General features: G+C 32.2%; 2 protein-coding genes across 2 annotated transcripts; one reads left to right on the top strand and one right to left on the bottom strand.

Moving 5' to 3' along the window:
- Positions 1 to 326: 326 nt before the first annotated feature.
- LOC106772793 (fumarate hydratase 1, mitochondrial) lies at positions 327 to 5578 on the bottom strand. Its single transcript, XM_014659384.2, has 17 exons — positions 5287 to 5578; positions 5075 to 5192; positions 4778 to 4927; positions 4448 to 4558; positions 4196 to 4279; positions 3517 to 3615; positions 3346 to 3396; positions 3200 to 3249; positions 2694 to 2775; positions 2465 to 2559; positions 2296 to 2362; positions 2110 to 2160; positions 1873 to 1968; positions 1186 to 1284; positions 1059 to 1088; positions 913 to 978; positions 327 to 650 (listed from the first exon to the last, which is right to left on the bottom strand). The coding sequence occupies exons 1-17, from the start codon at positions 5436 to 5438 to the stop codon at positions 564 to 566; spliced, it is 1488 nt and encodes a 495-aa protein (XP_014514870.1). The 5' UTR covers positions 5439 to 5578; the 3' UTR covers positions 327 to 563.
- Positions 5579 to 15459: 9881 nt separating this feature from the next.
- LOC106772604 (probable polygalacturonase) lies at positions 15460 to 19230 on the top strand. The gene is made up of 6 exons (XM_014659111.2): positions 15460 to 15598; positions 16519 to 16827; positions 17310 to 17430; positions 17550 to 17724; positions 17811 to 17881; positions 18220 to 19230. The coding sequence occupies exons 1-6, from the start codon at positions 15587 to 15589 to the stop codon at positions 18891 to 18893; spliced, it is 1362 nt and encodes a 453-aa protein (XP_014514597.1). The 5' UTR covers positions 15460 to 15586; the 3' UTR covers positions 18894 to 19230.

Here is a 19230-nt window from a genome sequence, read left to right on the forward strand (position 1 = left end):
ATATTTTATATTTTTTTTAATTCTATTTAAATTTTATTTTAATAGTTTATAAAAATAACTTTTTTTAATATTTGCAGGTCATGTAGATAACCACAGGTTTTAAAATATTATAGGATATTTTTTAAACGAGTATTTGTGCGAGTAATGGATCAGATAACAGATGAAACTTTTTTTGTCGAGTCAAATTACGAGTAAATACTATCCGTGTCTGACCCGACCCGTTGTCTTCCCTATCTTATACAGATTCGACGCCTAAGCAAGACAGAAATATGAAAAATTATTTACTACAATTACAAATTTGCAATTCGAAAGCAATTGGAAATAAATGCAGGGACAATAAATAACATTTTTCTCTTTATGTGGGTAAGTACGTTTCTTCAATACATTGTCTCGTTACAAATTTGTAAGAGCTCTTCCCTCACGAATATCAACTAAGGAAGCCAAAATTATTGAATATTGGATTGCCATTTCTCAATCCAGTCAATGGGTATGGTTAAAAATTTCTACCTCAATGTAGCCGATGATGAAACAAGGAATTATCAGAACAAAACATTATGAGCCATTCAATCGGATGGTCCAAGCATTTTCTCAGGTACCACAAGCTTGTCAAACTCTTCTGAGCTCAGCACTCCGAGTTTCAGTGCAGCTTCCTAAACAATCATTTCAATTTGAATATTTAGTCACAACAATTTATTGGACATCCACCAAAAGCATAGAAATTATTAAGGAATCATTCATTCATATAAACAACACAAGTACTAATGACGGTGACCAGTAGAGGAGTTTAAATGGTTCTGCGTCTACAAGGATACTCGTATAAAGAATATGCTTCTTAAATTTTGATTTGTTAAAAGAGAGGTAAGAATAAGCAAGACAAACAGAAAAACAAGTATAACTGGGCATCATTGTCACCTTCAGAGTAGTCCCCTCTTTGTGGGCTGTCTTGGCAACTGCCGCTGCCTTGTCATATCCAATTTTCTGTAACAAACAGAGATTTATTTAGTTTCAAAACAATTAGAAAATTATGAAGTTAAAGGAGTAGACGCGAGGAAACTTACTGGGTTCAAGGATGTGACGAGCATAAGTGACTGCAAGGTGAATTAAAAGTAAACATTAAATTAGCACAAGGGTGTAAATCTAACTGGCATTATCTGAAGATTTGATTCAAATAAGTCAGCAACTCACCTCATGCAGTAATTTTGAAATTCTTTCCCTATTAGCTTGAATGCCTCTCACGCAATTCTTTTCAAAGGAAGCAGATGAATCTCCAAGCAGTCTCAATGACTATCACAATAAAAATAAAGATTAGGGTTTTCCGTACATCTTTTAGGGAATACAGTAGAATCTACTAATTTATATTGCAAAATTTGGGAGTAATCATAAAAGCCACCCTGGTGTCGTTATTTTGAACATGCCCTAGTGTTTGGTGCATCACCTTATATTCATCACGACATACACATGAACAGTATAGAAAACAAGAAAAGTAAAACCTAATAAAGCATCTTTCATCCCCATTTCCTATTTTACTGCCATGGCAAAGAGAGAATCTAACTTTCCAGCCAAGTCCACCTGACTTATAACAAATTTTCTGATGCGAACTGACAGAGGAACAATATAGAAATTAACTTACGCTCCCGTATATTAAGCTTAGTGATGCTTGAACAATTTCGTTTTCTATAACCATGTGTGGTTGTAGTTTTAGAAGTCCAAGTGTAAGTATACAAAATAGAATTCAGTTTCCTTTTCATTACATTAATCTGACAGCCAAAGTAATAATCTCTAGCTAAGCTTTATAATTTCTCGTAAAAAATTGAACCACTGTGATTGATAGATTAACAATAACATAACACAATTATTATATACAACACATACATGCAGGAGACAACTGGCAATCATTGGCTTGAACACATTGAGCTCAAAATGACCATTTGATCCACCCACTGTAACTGCAACATGGTTTCCCATGACCTGAAATTGATATTTCATGACACCAATTCAGAAAGTTCAAGTAACCAAACTGTGTGATTTATTACCAAGTCATGTAGACTGTGTGCTTATCAGTACTTCATTAATAAGTATTTCAATAAAATGAAGTCAATTGATGTCTACCTGTGCACACACCATTGTCAAAGCCTCACACTGGGTAGGGTTAACCTTCCCCTGAAACAGAATATAGCCGTGGCTTAGAAGTCAAATTCCAATTGTAATGCAAATAAAATAGTGAACTATAGCAAGTAACAAGAAAACAACTGGTCTATGTAACAAATATAGTTTCAGTCAGCATGAAAATCTTACAGGCATAATACTGCTTCCCGGTTCATTTTCAGGAAGAATGAGTTCACCAAGACCGCAACGTGGACCACTATATTTGGATAGTAATTAAAAATCATAAAAGAATATGATTAATGTTCTATTGAACATAATAAGCAAACCGTCAATCAGTGTCATATAAGTAGCACCGTACCTTCCTAATAACCGTATATCATTAGCAATCTTCATCAAAGAGGCGGCAATGGTGTTAAGGGCTCCACTGGTTTCGACAAAAGCATCATGGGCAGCCTGCAAAAGGAGAATATTAACACACCACAAGCCAATGTTTTACTGCGTGTGAAGCAACTTCAATGAAAGAATCTGACGTAATGAAATAACACGACACATTAAATACAAGGAGCGGAAAAGTTGAAGTAACAAACCAAGGCCTCAAACTTATTTTCTGCCGTAACAAAAGGAAGATTAGTTTCGTCTGCCACAGCTGCTGCTATCTTAGCATCAAACCTGAATTTCATCCAGAAAACTGTCACTGTTTATCCAAATTTATTGCTTCAAAAGTTGAATTTTTTTCAGCCTAAAAGGGAAGGCCGGTGGTAGTAGTTATTTTCACAATAAAACAAACTCATAAACATAAGGTCTCTAGAGGGTATAGAAAATATCCATTTTTAAACAATTAAATCCATAATAAATTAAAATCAGTGGTGGAAAATGTGCATGCATGTCAGTCCAGGCAACTTCCATTAGTTGATGGTACCGAATGTACGAATGTAGACTGCAAATATACTAAACAGAATGAAAAAGAAAACTGCTACCAAATTCATTTTGGTAAAGAAACATATAGCAAATTACAAAAATAAAACAACACACCGAAATGTTAAAAAGGTAAAATAAAAGAACCACCACTTAGTTATCAAAAAACCATACATACCCCTTCTTCGTATTCAATCCAGTCCCAACAGCTGTACCACCCTGGGCAAGCTGTTCATCAAGTAACATCTCTGCTTAGTCAGAATCAGAACACCAAACGAAAATAGTGAAGAACAACCACTAAGCTTTTGTATTTGCTTGTCTAACCTGATACATGCGCGGCAATGTGCCAATTACTCGATCAATACCATACTTCACCTGCAGATGAAGGAAAAAGTAACGAGAAATCACTCCCCAAGTACTGTCAGTATTTTTACAATGCAACACCAATGATAGTGATATTACAAAACTCCACGAGCTAAACATAAGCAAGCTTACTTGTGTTGTATACCCACTAAACTCCTGGCCAAGAGTCAAAGGTGTTGCATCTTGAGTATGAGTGCGTCCAATCTTGACAATATCTTTGAATTCAATTGACTGCCAATATTTTTAAAAAAATAAAAAAGAAAAAATTAAGTACAACTGATATAACAAAAACAATGATAAAAGAACTTGAGGAGAACCAATTACAAAGTCAAATGCTTTCAGTTTATAGGATTCCATCTTAGAGGCTTATGTTTTATCAAAGTTAGAAGATTCCCAACATGTTTTCTTTCATATTAATTCGTTAGATATCTTGAATGCAAATTACATACTTGGCAGCCCGAAAGAAAATTCGAGAAAAAGAGCCAGAGAAAACCACAAGCTTAGAGTAGCACTAGAAAAATTTACCATGCTAACTAGGAAACTTTTATATACCGTGTTGGCAGTATTAGTATCGGTAAAATGGCCAGAAACCCAGATCCATTAGGTAATCATATTAAGACAAAAGAATATAAATCAATTAAGTACCTTTACATTACATATTTCAATGTAACACGAAAAAAACAAGTCAGGTATTATGCAGATTACTCAAAATCCCCTCCAATCAGGATGGTACAACTCACAAAATGGGAGGAGGGGGACTGTAATCTATCCAAAAGCTAGCAATTCTAAAAGTATAAACTAGAATTCAAACCTTTGAGTTTAGGGTGCCATGTAAGGTTTTCAGGCTGGGGATTAATCTTGAGTTTATTTCCATTGCAGCTGCAATGTGCATTACCTTAAAAGAAATAAACAAATACAGATTATAAAGAAATCAATATTCTAAAGTTACCAGAATAGTATGTAAACAAAGTATAAGAAACACTTTATCAGGAACTGTACTGCGTTGAAGGCGAACGAGCCTACTCAATAAAAATTCGGGAACATGTGACTGTAAGGTGCTTACGGTTGGGAATGTATCATTAGAAGACTGTGATCTATTGACATGATCATTTGGGTGCACAAACTTGTCACCACGCTTATGGCCAAGAATCTCTGCTGCTCTGTTTGCAATAACCTGAAAAGGTCAGAAAAATAAAAAATCAATTTTTACAACAGAAAATGAGAACCTGATACTTCAGAAATGTTCCTTGGGAAAAAGGAAACAGATTTTCAAGAGTTAAATACAATTACAAAAAAATCTAGGACCCTTAATGTGTTTTGTTCTGTAATATATTTGTAGTCAGAGCATTCAGGTTTGGTGGTGCTGACATAGTAGCAACAAGCAAGCACTAACCTCGTTAGCGTTCATGTTACTCTGAGTGCCACTTCCTGTTTGCCATACAACGAGAGGAAAATGCTCGTTTAGTTTTCCCTCTGCAACTTCTTGAGCCGCTTGCATTATCGCTTTTCCAACGTTGGGATCAAGACCATAGTCCATGTTCACCTGAATTAGGAAACAAATGAATCAATTGAAAAAGGACAGAACAATAATGAGAAGGCTACTGATTAGGTTGAAATCCACGACCAAAAGACAAGTTTGAAAACGATTATGGTGAAGTGCATGCAGAAAAGGCGAAAACGTTTATTGAACCTTAGCAGCGCATTTCTTCAAGACGCCAAAAGCGCGAATGATGGGTTCGGGCATGCGTTCGCGGGGGCCACCGATATCGAAGTTCTGCAACGATCTTTGAGTTTGTGCCCCCCATAATCTAATGAACAGTGCATAAACACGATAGAATCGGGTGAATTATTCAAAAGGAAAAAAAAATGAAAAAGGAACAGGTAAGGGTGGGGAAGAGGAACTTGTCGGAGGGGACTTGAATGGGTCCGAAGGTGTCTCTTTCTTCTCTGAAGGAAGAGGAGTAGGATCTGGAAGAGGAAGCAAAACGCAGAGCAAGGAGCGTCGTTGAGTTGGATCCAGCTGATAAACGACGCGACACCGCGTACAGCGCCATGGTTCAGTTTAAGTGTGCGGTGGCGGGGGGCGGAGGAGTCACCGGAGAATAGTAGTAGTGAGACCAATGGAATTTGATACAATACTGCAAAAGTTAAGAACAGGGAAAAGTAGCCAATGAAGATACAACGCGACTGCGCAGTCTTCTTGGTAGTTGGAGCAGAAATGAATAGAAAAGTAATTTGGGCTTGCTATTGGCACCCCGTTATTCAACAAAATGGGCTTTCTATTTTCGACGAAAATATTTTCACTTGAACAAGTTTTCGTTGTATTGATATCTTTAAAAAAAAATAACGATTATGTAGAAGGTTTAGACAGTAGCAAAAAGTTATATTAACACCAATTTTTGACACTATTTTGACAAATACACGTGTTAAAATGTGATTGGACGATTTCAAATTAAAAAAAAATGACTAATGGAACGTTGAGACAAGGGCATATTTGGTAGTAAAAAACCAAAATTTGGTTTCGCGGTTTCTTTTCTCTCATGGGAGACGTTCTCTCTTCATTCTATGAAGCATTGCCTCTTTTGGTGTCGTCTACCATTGCTCGCTCATCAATCGGTCCTCTTGCTTTCATCTACCATCGCTCATCACTTTTGTTTTCGCCGTCGTCAACCATTGTTGTGGCCTTTGGGTCGACGGAGAAGCCCTTTGTGTCGCCGTTGAAGCCATCAATCTCTGTCACTCCATTTCTTTTGGTCATCACTTTGGGTTTCGATGTCGTCAACCATTGGTGTGCCTTGTTTGTCGTCGTTGAAGCATTTTCTCTCGACGTTGAAGCCCTTTGTGTCAGCGTTGAAGCCCTATTGTTTGTCGTCTTCGTTTATTTTGGTAAGTGTAACTGGACCACATCTCAGCATCTTCTCCATTTACTTTTTGTTCATTCACAAACCCTAACGATGTTGTGGACAATCTTGTTTTGTGCATGTTATGAGCGCAGGCCCAATGGCATCCTGAGAACGAAGTGTAAGATTGAATGTAAATTTTGTGCTCTTTTCATATGGGTGATGTTTTGAGTTATAGTATTTATTATATTTTTGTTAATGTTTTGTAGTGGCGCCTACGTGTCTCAATGAAATCGGCAACCCTTCTTGAAATGAATACTTTACTGCAAGACGCTCACATAGAGCGTATAAGGATGACCCTTTTTCATTAGTGTGTACAAATTTTAAACCTTGTTGAGGTGAATTTTAAATTGTTGAATTATACGGTGAAATTGTGGGTTGGGAATGATGTTAGTTTTAGGGTTAGTCAACAAATTGTTCCTTTTACTGTTGTTGATGTATTTATGGCTACCAGTTTAAGTATGGGTGGTCTAGATGTTCCTTTGGATGAGTGTGTAGTTGGATTGGTTGGTGAGATATTTAATCCCAAACCACTACAAAACAGGATTTGATTGACATGTTTCATTTGATTGTCAAAGATGAGGAGATACATGTTGATGTAATGTGTAGGTTGTACATTTTAATTTGTTTAGTAACATTTTTTTGCCTAGGAAATCTAAATATGTCGCTAACATGCCTTGTGCAGTGTTAGACGACTTAGATAGTTTATGTTTGTATGATTGGGCTTCATGTGTACATAAATACCTTGTACAAAGTTTAAATAACTCAATGAAGATTATGTCGGGACGAATCAAGAAGTCTCTCAGTCTTAGTGGGAACGTTGTTATGTTGCAGGTAACATGGTTGACTGAATAATCTATTTGAAAGCATCTTAGAATTTGGCTAATGGTTTGTTTTGATAATTGAAGGCTTGGGCGGTGGAAAGACTGTCTTTGCACCGTCATACTACTCACAAGATGTTCCCCGTATATGGCGTTGGTACCTATAGTACACGAATGTAAGTATCAATTTCATTGTTAACAATATTTGATGATTTTGTTAATTATATCTAAAGTAAAATGTATTTTGTTTCAGGAGGAGTTGCGTCAAATTAGAAAGAACTATGTAAAGTATTGGATCCTAGACAACGAGAACAGTAGAATATTGGAAGCACTAGATGAATATGAGTTGTTGTAGGATTGAATAGATATGTAAAACTTTTATATGTATTTAGACCAACAATGATATATGTGTTCATATTAAATTGTAATATGTAATGATGGTTACAAACAAGGATAAATGTATACCAATTGTTATTTGAATTCCATACCAATAATATCCAATCAATATTATGTCCAAACGTGATTGCTCACACCCAACACACACCTAAACAACAAAAATAAGACAAAACAATTAAACCTTTAAAAAAAAATTGACAATTCACATAGTGGTCCCCTGTGTACTAAAAACTGGCTCCTGCAGTACAACTTTATTTACAAAAACCCAATTTTGTGCGCGTAAATGTTTACACACCACTTGTAAACATTTAGTGTTTTTTTTAGTGCACTTGTTTTAGGACTTCAACCAAGTACTTGTAGTTAACACAATTACTTCCTATATGCAAGTTGGGGTGCCCAAACGTGATTGCTCATACCCAACACACACCTAAACAACAAAAACAAGACAAAACAATTAAATCCACATAGTGGTCCCCTGTGTACTAAAAATTGGTTCCTGTAGTACAACTTTCTGTACAAAAAGCCAATTTTGTGCGTGTAAACGTTTACACACCTCCTCTAAACGTTTACCAGTGCTTTTTTTAGTGCACTTGTTTCAGGACTTCAAACCAAGTACTTGTAGTCAACACAACTCTTCCTATATGCAAGTTGGGGTGCCCAAACGTGATTGCTCACACCCAACACACACCTAAACAAAAAAAACAAGACAAAACAATTAAATCTTTGCAAAAAATTGGACAATTCACATAGTAGTCCCCCTGCGTACTAAAAACTGACTCCTACAGTACAACTTTCTGTACAAAAACCTAATTTTAATTTTGTGTGCATAAATGTTTATAGAACCTCCTGTAAACGTTTAGCAATGCTTTTTTTAGTGCACTTGTTTCAGGACTTCAAACCAAGTACTTGTAGTCAACACAACTCTTCCTATATGCAAGTTGGGGTGCCCAAACGTGATTGCTCACACCCAACACACACTTAAACAAAAAAAACAAGACAAAACAACTAAATCTTTGAAAAAAATTGGACAATTCACATAGTGGTCCCCTGTGTACTAAAAACTGGCTCCTGCACTACAACTTTTTGTACAAAAACCTAATTTTAATTTTGTGCGCGTAAACGTTTATCAGTGCTTTTTTTAGTACACTTGTTTCAGGACTTCAACCAAGTACTTATAGTCAACACAACTACTTCCTATATGCAAGTTGGGTGCCCAAACGTGATTGCTCACACCCAACACACACCTAAACAACAAAAAGAAGACAAAACAATTAAATCTTTGAAAAACATTGGACAATTCACATAGTGGTCTTGTGTACTAAAAATGGGCTCCTGCAGTACAACTTTCTGTACAAAAACCCAATTTTGTTAGCGTATAAACGTTTACCCGTGCTTTTTTTACTGCATCAGTTTCAAGACTTCAACCAAGTACTTGTAGTCAACACAATTACTTCTTATATGTAAGTTGGGTGTCCAAACATGATTGCTTACACCCAACACACACCTAAACAACAAAAACATGACAAAACACTTAAATCTTTAAAAAAAAATTAAACAATTCACATAGTACCAATAAGAAGGCCATGGACTTGAAATTATTCACTCTTGTCCAAATACAATTAGAATCAGTAACCTTCTGTGTCCAATAGTATTGAATAATTAACAATCATTGCAAATGCTGATTGTTCTCCTTATAATTTGCAGCTTTTTTTAATTAAAATAACGATAATTTATTTTCTCGATTAAAAGATAATTAAAATAACATATATTATCATCTTAAAATTTTCAAATGAGATATAAATAAAAATAATATTTTATTCAAAACGTAATATATTTTATGATCTATTCTCATGGAAGATATTTGGAGATTCTATTTCTCGTGATAGTTGCGTAGATTTTTTTGGTTTTCACTCTTCTTACTTTTCTCATTATAAAATAATAATAACATTTGTTTTTCATTTACAATATATATAAAAAAATCGAACCAACAGTTCGGTATTATTTTAAAAAATGTGAAAAATTCAAACCATAATCCTTAGTTTTTAACCTTTAAATTATTTTTTAACAAATCATTTTTAAACTGATTTAGGCTATTTTAGTAATTTTAAATTTAAGAATCAATTTCAAACCAACCTTGAACTAAATTAATCCAACTTTACTCACAAATTAATTTAAAATGTGGCGTGAAGCTTTTTAATTTTTTTTGTTAATTTGTTATTACGAGGTGTATTTATTTTATTAATAGCTAATATTTGTGAGAACTCTGTTTAGTGTGTAATTTTTTTTATCTGAAATAAACCAACGATCTAACATATTACGTGATTGGATTTTCAAGCAAATCATATATATATATATATATATATATATATATATATATATATATATATATATATATATATATATTAAAAATGATTTTGCTTTAATAACAAAAATTGAAGTCATCTTTAAATTACAATTGATTTCAATATAGTAGGTGGACAATGATTATTACAAAATTGAAAAAATTAAATAAATTAGATTATGTGAATAAATCATTTAATTCATATAATCAAATTCGCATACCCTACTTACTGAATAGGTGATGAACAGGATCTCTGTTGATAAATTTCGAATAAATTGTATTTAAAGTAATTGTAGTTATTTATTTGGTGAATCAAGAGTGAAAAAACATTTTTTTTATAACGACACTAGATATGCTTTTTTAATTAATAAAAATGAGTAAATGTGTTTTGAAAAGAAAAAAAAAATTACTTAGCAACTTATTTGCAATCATAAATATGTTTTACTCATTAATAAAAATTTTATTTACATGAATTTTATTTTATATTATTATCGTTTAAGATCATTACCAATTGCTAATAATTTTTTATTAAAAATCTCTAGTGATTTTCTTATATCATTATACAAAACACTTTCAACATTAAAAATACATTAATAATGTAATTTTTTAATAATTTATTTATTGTGTATACATATTTAATTTTTCTAATAGACAATAATAATATAGTGGTTGAGGCTTATCCATGATTATAAGAAACACATACCACTTCTAAAAAAACTTTATGAAACATATATCACTTCTAAAAAGAAGTTGTAGTTCATTAAACCATCTTTCATCTATTGAAATACAATTATATTGTTTATGATATTTTATGAATTTAACTTATAGTACTCACATGAACCAGAGATTTTTGAAGGTAGATATTATATCTTGAGACGCATGTAGAAAATTATGTTAGAAGTCCCACATCGACTATAGATAAAACCAATTTATAATATATAAGTGGATGTAAATCTTACTTTATAAGTTAGTTTTGTGGGATTAATACTTTTAATCCACGTCTTAACAAATTATATATGAATGAGTAATGGAGTTCGTTTTTGTAGTTTTGGTGTTGTTTTTGTTATTGTCTCTTAGGAATTGTATTGGAGTATTGGAGATTCTATGAAGTTGGTGAAGACAAAATTGAGTAAATAAGGCACATGCTTACTTTTTAACCTGTCTCCAATATCTGCATGCCATTCCATTTAATTCACGCTTTCAGCCACCAAAACTTCACTTTCATATCCCTTCCACCATTATTATTCATTGCTGCTACACACTGCACACTCCATTTCTAATTCATTCTCCACTTTTCACATTAATTAATTATCACAACAATACAAATAATAATCGTTACTGAAATACTTAGTGCTTATAAATCTTTTTGTTTAAGATAATATAAGAATTTGAAATGATGAACAATATTACAAGTAAGAGTCACTCTGTTATAAATATTATTTGTGTTTTACAAAAAATTAATTAGGTGAGGTGATGGTAGTGAGAATAATTGAAAGGGAGATGCAACAAGGAAGCATTATGGAGATTATATTATAATATAAGAAAGTGTAGTTAAAGAGACAGCACATGAATAAATATGATAAATGCAAAACCATTGGATTCTTTGTGGGTGAAAGTATGAGTGAACAAGTCTCTGACAGCTTTAAAGTAGTATATGACAAAACTGATATTATGATAACCAAAATAGAAAATATGTTTTAAGTGAAGAATTAAAATGGTGCACATGTGTGACTGCTATTTCCAAATCCACCTTCAAACTTTCTTCTTCTGTCAATTTATCATCTCTGCAACCACTTATCATCATCCAACTATCATACCATTTTTTTTTCTGTCTCTTTTGCTTAGCTTTCTCACTTCTTCTAAAACGCAAATCTCTCAGCTTTTCCATCTGCTCAACCTCATCAACTTTAACATATTTTTCATATTCATTAGTGTTTATCAAACTTAACAATTGCTTTCATCTATCTTATATGTTTCTTTTCCTAGTTTTAATATTGGGAGAAAAAAATTTATGGAAAAAACACAACAACAATTAAATCTAAATTTATTTGGTACCAAATATTCATACTAAATTTAACAAAAAATTTTAAAATAAAAATTTATGAATATTTTCTTGATATATGTAGTGTTGAAACTTAAATTTACAATTAAATTTTTAAAAACAATATAAATGTATTTTGAAGAGAAAAAAGTTAATATTTTTTTTATAATAAAAGATAAAATAGGTTAAAATTAAAACTCAAAGTTTTGGATTTTATTTTATTTTCTCTTGTAGGGATATTTTATGGAAAAGAAAAAAAAAATTGATAAGATAGGTTTGAATTGGATAATGTTTGGAGAATGTATAAAATAGATAGAGTGAAGAAAAAATAGGTTTGGTGGGACACGACAATGAAACTCCCTCATGTTCTGACCTGGCAAGCCAAGTAACTCCAGCCTAGCATTTTCCACACATTATTGTTGTGGGTCCCTCTTTTATATTCTGGTCTAATAATTGTAAAATAATGCAAGTGAACCTATGAATAAATAATAATTACTTTCTAATAATTCACAAATACAAAATACAAGTTCATTTAAATAACAATGCTAATTTTTTATTTTCATTTGTCATTGTTATTAATAGTTAACTCCTTTTATTTTAAAGTCAAAATTCTTATTTAGCAAGTCACATGCACGTGTTTGTTCGTATGTAGGCCATTATCATACCAAAATTTTGTTTTATTTTGACTTAAATTTAGTGATATTTTTCATTATAGCCATGTTTTGTGTTTTATCAGAAGTCTATAATGTTTTTTCCATTTATATATGTTGTTTGGTCAAACCATTGTGTTAATTTGGAAGCTAATTTAACTTGCACGTTTTGTAGGTTTGAATTCTAGATAGATAAAATGAAGTTAACCTCAACTTTCTTCAATTTAATAACACCAACGCTTTCACATTGATGTAACTCTAACTTTGTTTATCTTTTTTGGGATTTGATACATTTTCAATCCAACATTTCCAAATTTGAGTATTTTACTCAATTAGCTTTCTAGTAATATTTTTTTAAGCTTCATTCTCATAGTATTTTCTATTTTTTGACAATATGTTATGTTGATTTTTATTTTATTTTTTATATTTTCCTCATTGCAATTTCTCTTTTTGTGTGTTTAACTTATAAAACAATGTTAACATTGTATACCATTTAACATGATAAAACAACAAAATATTTGAAAAGTTCAAAAATACGAAAAAATGAAACGAATTTTATACCTTTAACTGTCCATGTAATAGCAGAGAGATTTGCATGCAAAGTTACATTATGTTGATAAATATGATTTACCTTAACCAATATATATGGTGTAAATCAGTTATGTTTTTTTTTTTACATATTTAATTATGCTTTTAACCTATAAAATCAATTAGGTTAGAAATATAATTGACATGTTTTTATTATAGTAAAGTAGAATAAAATAAAACAATTTAAATTTTAATGTTTTGTGGAGTAATTTATTTTAATTTTTTTATTTTGAAATGTAATTTTTATTTATTAAGATTTTATAGTGATTTTTTGTTTAAAATTTATCTTAAGTCTACTTTATATTTTTAAATTTATTTTTACATCAAAATATTTTATAAAATAATAAATACTAAAACATTATTAAATAATCGATAACATGGTATTTAACTTAAATGGATGACATGTATTTAAATTTTTCTTAACTTTTAATTTTGACATAGGGCACTGTGATTATTTTTTAAATATACAACATTTTAAATATTTTATGTTTGATTACATTAATCAAATTTTTCACTATCTATTTTTTAATTCTAAACAATCATATTTTTTTTCTTCATTTCTTTGTTTTTTTATTTTTTTATTTTCACTCTTCCATTTATTCACTTTCTATTCTTTAATTCAGATAGATTAAAACTTTTCCCTATTAAATAATAGTAAAACCATACATTAAAACGATAAGCTAAATTACCTTTTTTTTATATATATTTATAAAATTTATTTAATTAGTTCCTTATATTACTACATAAATCCTTTAAAGGTGTGATAAAAGTAAATTAAATAGTTACTTAAACATTATTCTCAATGGATTAAATGTGGATTTATGACTTTCAACAACTTCATCAAATACTATTTATAATCAATAAATATGTTTAATTAAACGTTTAATTCACCTAACTTCTCTCATAAACATTTGATATACTCTGCAATAAAATATTATAATATTTTAGAAGTTTAAAATATACAAAAATAAATAATTAATATATTCTAAAGTCATTGATTTCAACTTCCTATAAAATCTCACTTGAGTAATTTGAAAAAACATTTGAATGAATTATGGATTTAACTGTCAAATCATAATAGCTACAAAATGACCAACATCTATTTGAAAAAACACACTTCTTCAATAGTTTATGTTTATAAGATGTATATAAATTGTGTATTAGATAAACCTTTTGCCCGAGCTTCAATAATAAAATTGATAATTGGTTTTCAAAGATACTTACATTAATTAAAATCGATTATTTCGTGTTTTTTTACTAGTTAAAACTTATACCAATAAGATGAAAAAATAAAATTGATGTTATTTCAAAAATTTTAAAAACTTAATTGAAAATTTTAGTAATACAGAGACTAAATTAAATAATTTATATAAATATGAAGAAAGAAAAAGTAGTTTAGAAAAAAAAAAGATATTATGTTCCAAGTATTTGATAAAAAGAAAAATTACATTAAAAAATAACCTCTTTTTTTTTTTGTGATAGGAGAAATGCAAAATTTGTTCCAAAGAAAGCAATGTAAAATTTGTGACACGTCTATTCTATTTGGATACTCCAGACAAGGTTAAATCAGCCAACAGCATTTTTGAAAGATTATTATATTATATCACGGCAATGATTGACGGAGGGAGGAGGAAGTGATCAAATCTGTCACCTGTTCACACACTCACATGTCACTTAAGTAAGAATTACGTAATTAATTAGTCTACGTATCACATTCACCTCAGCGATTAAATACATTCTTAAAATATGCTATTTCTATCAAACAGTTTCTAAATTAATAAAATTAAATAAATAATTTCCAAAATATTGAAAATTATGTACTTTTAAATTGTCAATACTAAAAGTAAATGTATAAATTTAGAGATTAAATAGATAGATATATTAAAGAATGTTTTTTTTGTGTGTCGGCAAGAGGAACCATAAAATTGATATTTTCTGGGTAAACGAAAAAAGAGAAAATGAAAGTGGGAATTGTTGATATTTTATAAGGATAAAGATACTTATACAATATTTTTTTGACAACATTTGAACATCATTATACATGTCATTGTGTGATTGGTTCATGATAATGTCATTATATCATTTGGATCAATCACAACACATATGATTGATGTTTAAATGTTGTCAAAAAATATTGTCTATATCTCATTACCCATTTTATAATTCAGTGTCCTTGTTGTATGCGTGGAAAATTGTTTATTAATTAATTAATATAGTAGAAAATAAGGAAAATGAAATGAGGAGCTGGCATTTTCCTTTATTGTAGTCGCTGTCGACTACCTCCCTCCGTTTGTTTTATTGTTTCTAGTACTTGGTTGGCATTATATACGAAATAGCACTTCTTCTCTTTCTCTTCTTCTGTCCCTATGTTCTTCTTCCTCCTCTAGTTCTACCCTCTTCTTCACTCCACACTCTTCTTCCCTCTCACCTTCCTATTTCTCTTTCTTGGAGAGGGGAACAGACCCATGAAGAGGCTAGTAAGTACGTTGTTAAGAAATTAGAAAAAAAAGGATTTTTCATGGTGGGGTTGTTTTGTTTTCATTTATGTTATACCCGTAAAAAAACCTTTTCTTTTTTCACACAACACCCACAATTGATCTCGGTGATTGTTCTGGATTTTGTAGTGAGTTCCGAGGTTAAATTGTGGTTAATGCCTTGGGTTTTCGTAGTGAATTGTGTCAACCCTTTGTTGTCCAGATCAATTCTCGAATCGAGAAGGATCTCGCCGAAGCGAATTTAGTGAATATTGGTCGGTGATTGATTGCGCCGTGGTTGATTGGTTGTGACATTGTTTTCGTGTCTCTGAAAAATGGGTCCAATGATTTCATTCATCAATGTTTATGGTCTATTGCTTTCTCCCATCCCATGCCTTTTCATAAAAGTCTCTGGCTGGAATTTTTCTATTAATATCAATCCTATGCTAGTTTGAATTACATGTTTCAATTAGGTTTCTAATTATCCTGATTGTACCTATTAATTGCCCTGCTTTTTTTCCTGGAATGTTTCTAAAAGTTATATCTGGTGGTTTAGTTAGCTTGCTTTAAGTTTGTGTTGTTAATTGTTTGGTAGTTCCACAAATATTCCTGGTTTCTTTCCTTTTGAAAATGTGAATTGTTCACATCTTTAATATCAATTAATGTCTTTTGTCCTTTGCTTCTGCAATTACTACTAGCTAGCAATCGCTTTGTTCTCTGGGTAGAAGGCAAAATCTCTTGGAGAGGAAGCCCAAATGGAGTATCTATGTTGCTCTTGAAGCTCTAGTTTTTGTTTTTTTTTTAGAAGTTTTAATGACATTAATTTCATCGTATAATGTTTTGATGTCCTCATTGCCCTTCTTACCGTTCTTACACAATTAGCAGTGTGCTTTAAAATTTCTCCTTTTCCTTTTTCTTTCTAGGTAACTGTGCTTTTACTCATAGTATTAAGCACTGCTGTGGGAGGTCAAGATGATCATGGACCGTGTAAACAGAAAGTGTTGGATCCTAGGCCTCACAGTGTGTCAATCTTGGAGTTTGGGGCAGTTGGAGATGGAAAAACATTGAACACAGTTGCATTCCAAAATGCAGTTTTTTATGCCAAGTCATTTGCCGACAAAGGTGGTGCTCAACTATATGTTCCATCCGGCAAATGGCTTTCCGGAAGTTTTAACCTTACCAGCCACCTCACTCTCTTCCTTGAAAGAGGCGCAACCATCATTGCATCGCAGGTTTTAATCATTAATTTGAATTTTAGCCCCCCATTCCAATTACCTTGTCCATTTCGTAGACAAACACTAAGGGTTACCTGATGATTTTGTTTCTTGCACTCTATCAAAACTGTCTCACGAAATTCAATCAGGGTGGGAAATTCGTGCACTCGGTATTTGGTAGCATTTTATATTTTCAATCAAATCTATTTTGCACTTGTAAGGAAAACGTTATTCAAATTCTTACCAGCAGAATGTTTTTATTTGTGTATCTAATAGCTCTGCTAAGAAAAACGCAGGAGAAACAACATAAAATCTTCAACACCATTCTTCTAACCTTGCCTAATCTTGTAATCCTGCCAGTCTTTTTGGAGCATAAAAAGTGTATATGAAGTGAATTTTCTGCAATCTGCAGACAGAACTTGCCAATAATGTTTACTGGAATGCCAATTCTGCTCACTCCAGAATATTTTACACGTGCCTTTTGTTTTGTATCATTTCAGGATTATGCACACTGGCCTGCAGTGGATCCCCTACCCTCCTATGGTCGGGGAATTGATGTTCCGGGTGGGAGATATAGCAGTTTGATTTATGGACGCAACTTAAGTGATGTTGTGATTACAGGCAGGGATATTCTTCCATTACAATATTGTTATTTCTCTTGTTGAAGTGTTTATAAATTGGATGAACATTGCTGTGCTCAGACTTAAATTGGTAAATTTAATAATTAATAATTGCAACAGGTGACAATGGAATTATTGATGGGCAGGGTTCTGTTTGGTGGGACCTAATCAGAACTCATTCCTTAAATTACAGCAGACCACATATTATAGAACTTATTGGTTCTGATGATATCGTAATCTCAAATTTGACCCTTTTAAACTCTCCTGCCTGGAGCATTCATCCAGTGTATTGCAGGTACAAGTGATTCGTCTTTGTGTGTCTGACCTATTTTTTAAATGGAACTGTTTTTGTTTTACATGAATCTTTTACAATGCATGCAGCAATGTCCGAATCCAAAACATAACAGTTCATGCACCAACCGAGTTCCCTTACACAAGTGGTATAGTTCCAGGTAAATTGATAAATTATTACTTGTGACTTCAGATTTTTTTTTTTTTTTTTTTTTTTTATGTAATACGCAACCCTCGCACATTTGAACCATGAACTTTTTAGTTCTCTAAAGATTTTAGTTAACTAGCAGTAAGAGTTTTAAATGCAACCGACGAAAGGGTGCCTTAATCAATTCTCATATTTGGTGTATTCCATTCTAAGAGATTTTTCTCTAGGCTTTGATATTCCAAATGTGGTTTAGTCATGTAGTGATAGCTTCATCATGTACATTGCTTTCTTGGAGCCTGTTCTGTGAACTATTTTTTCTAGATGAATCTCATTAGTATTTGCTGCTTGCAGATTCTTCCGAGCATGTTTGCATTGACAACAGCAATATTAGCACTGGTCATGATGCAATTGCGCTGAAGAGTGGTTGGGATCAATATGGAGTTGCTTATGGCAAACCAACCTCGAATGTCCACATCAATGGTGTTTATCTGCAATCATCATCTGGTGCTGGCCTAGCATTTGGAAGCGAGATGTCTGGAGGCATCTCTGGTATAACAGCAGAGCATCTCCATATTATAAACTCGACCATTGGCATTGAACTGAAGACAACTAGGGGTCGAGGTGGTTATATGAGAAACATCTTCATTTCTGATACAAAATTGGAAAATATTTACTTGGGTATTAGCATGACAGGATTCTCTGGCTCCCATCCAGATGACAAGTATGATCCTAATGCAGTTCCGGTGGTTGGTAATGTTACTTTTGAGAATGTGATTGGTGCAAATGTTGCTATTGCTGGAAATTTTTCAGGAATAGTTGATTCACCCTTCACTCCTATTTTCCTTTCAAACGTGACATTTTCTACCGGTTCCGAGTCATCTTCTTCATGGTTTTGTTCTAATGTAAAGGGAGTCTCTGAGAAGGTGTTTCCTGAGCCATGTGCTGACCTGAAGAACACACTGTCAAACTTTTCGTCTATTTTTTCTTCTCTACATCCATCGTACAGTTATGTCTCAAGCGCATGAGAAACCATCTCTAAGAATCTAGTCATTCCTTTGATTCAACCTGTACATGAGACACAACATTCATATTCCATCAGGAACTTCATTACAATTTTCCAATAAAATCAAATTCTTGATGTAAANATGTTCTTTCTCTTCAACATTTCAATGAACCTTCCTCTTGTCTGTGCATGAAATATCCGTGTAGAGTGGTGTNAATCCTGAATATTCTATTTATGTACANCCTCGATTTCTTCATTCATGTAAAAGAAATTTTGATGTTGGTGTACAGCCTAAGACGCTACTTTCTTTCAACTCACCATGTGTAATATGGAGGAGTGTTACATGGTTTTCTTGTCCA

Source organism: Vigna radiata, chromosome 8 (assembly GCF_000741045.1).
Source record: "Vigna radiata var. radiata cultivar VC1973A chromosome 8, Vradiata_ver6, whole genome shotgun sequence".
Classification (NCBI taxonomy): Eukaryota; Viridiplantae; Streptophyta; class Magnoliopsida; order Fabales; family Fabaceae; genus Vigna; species Vigna radiata.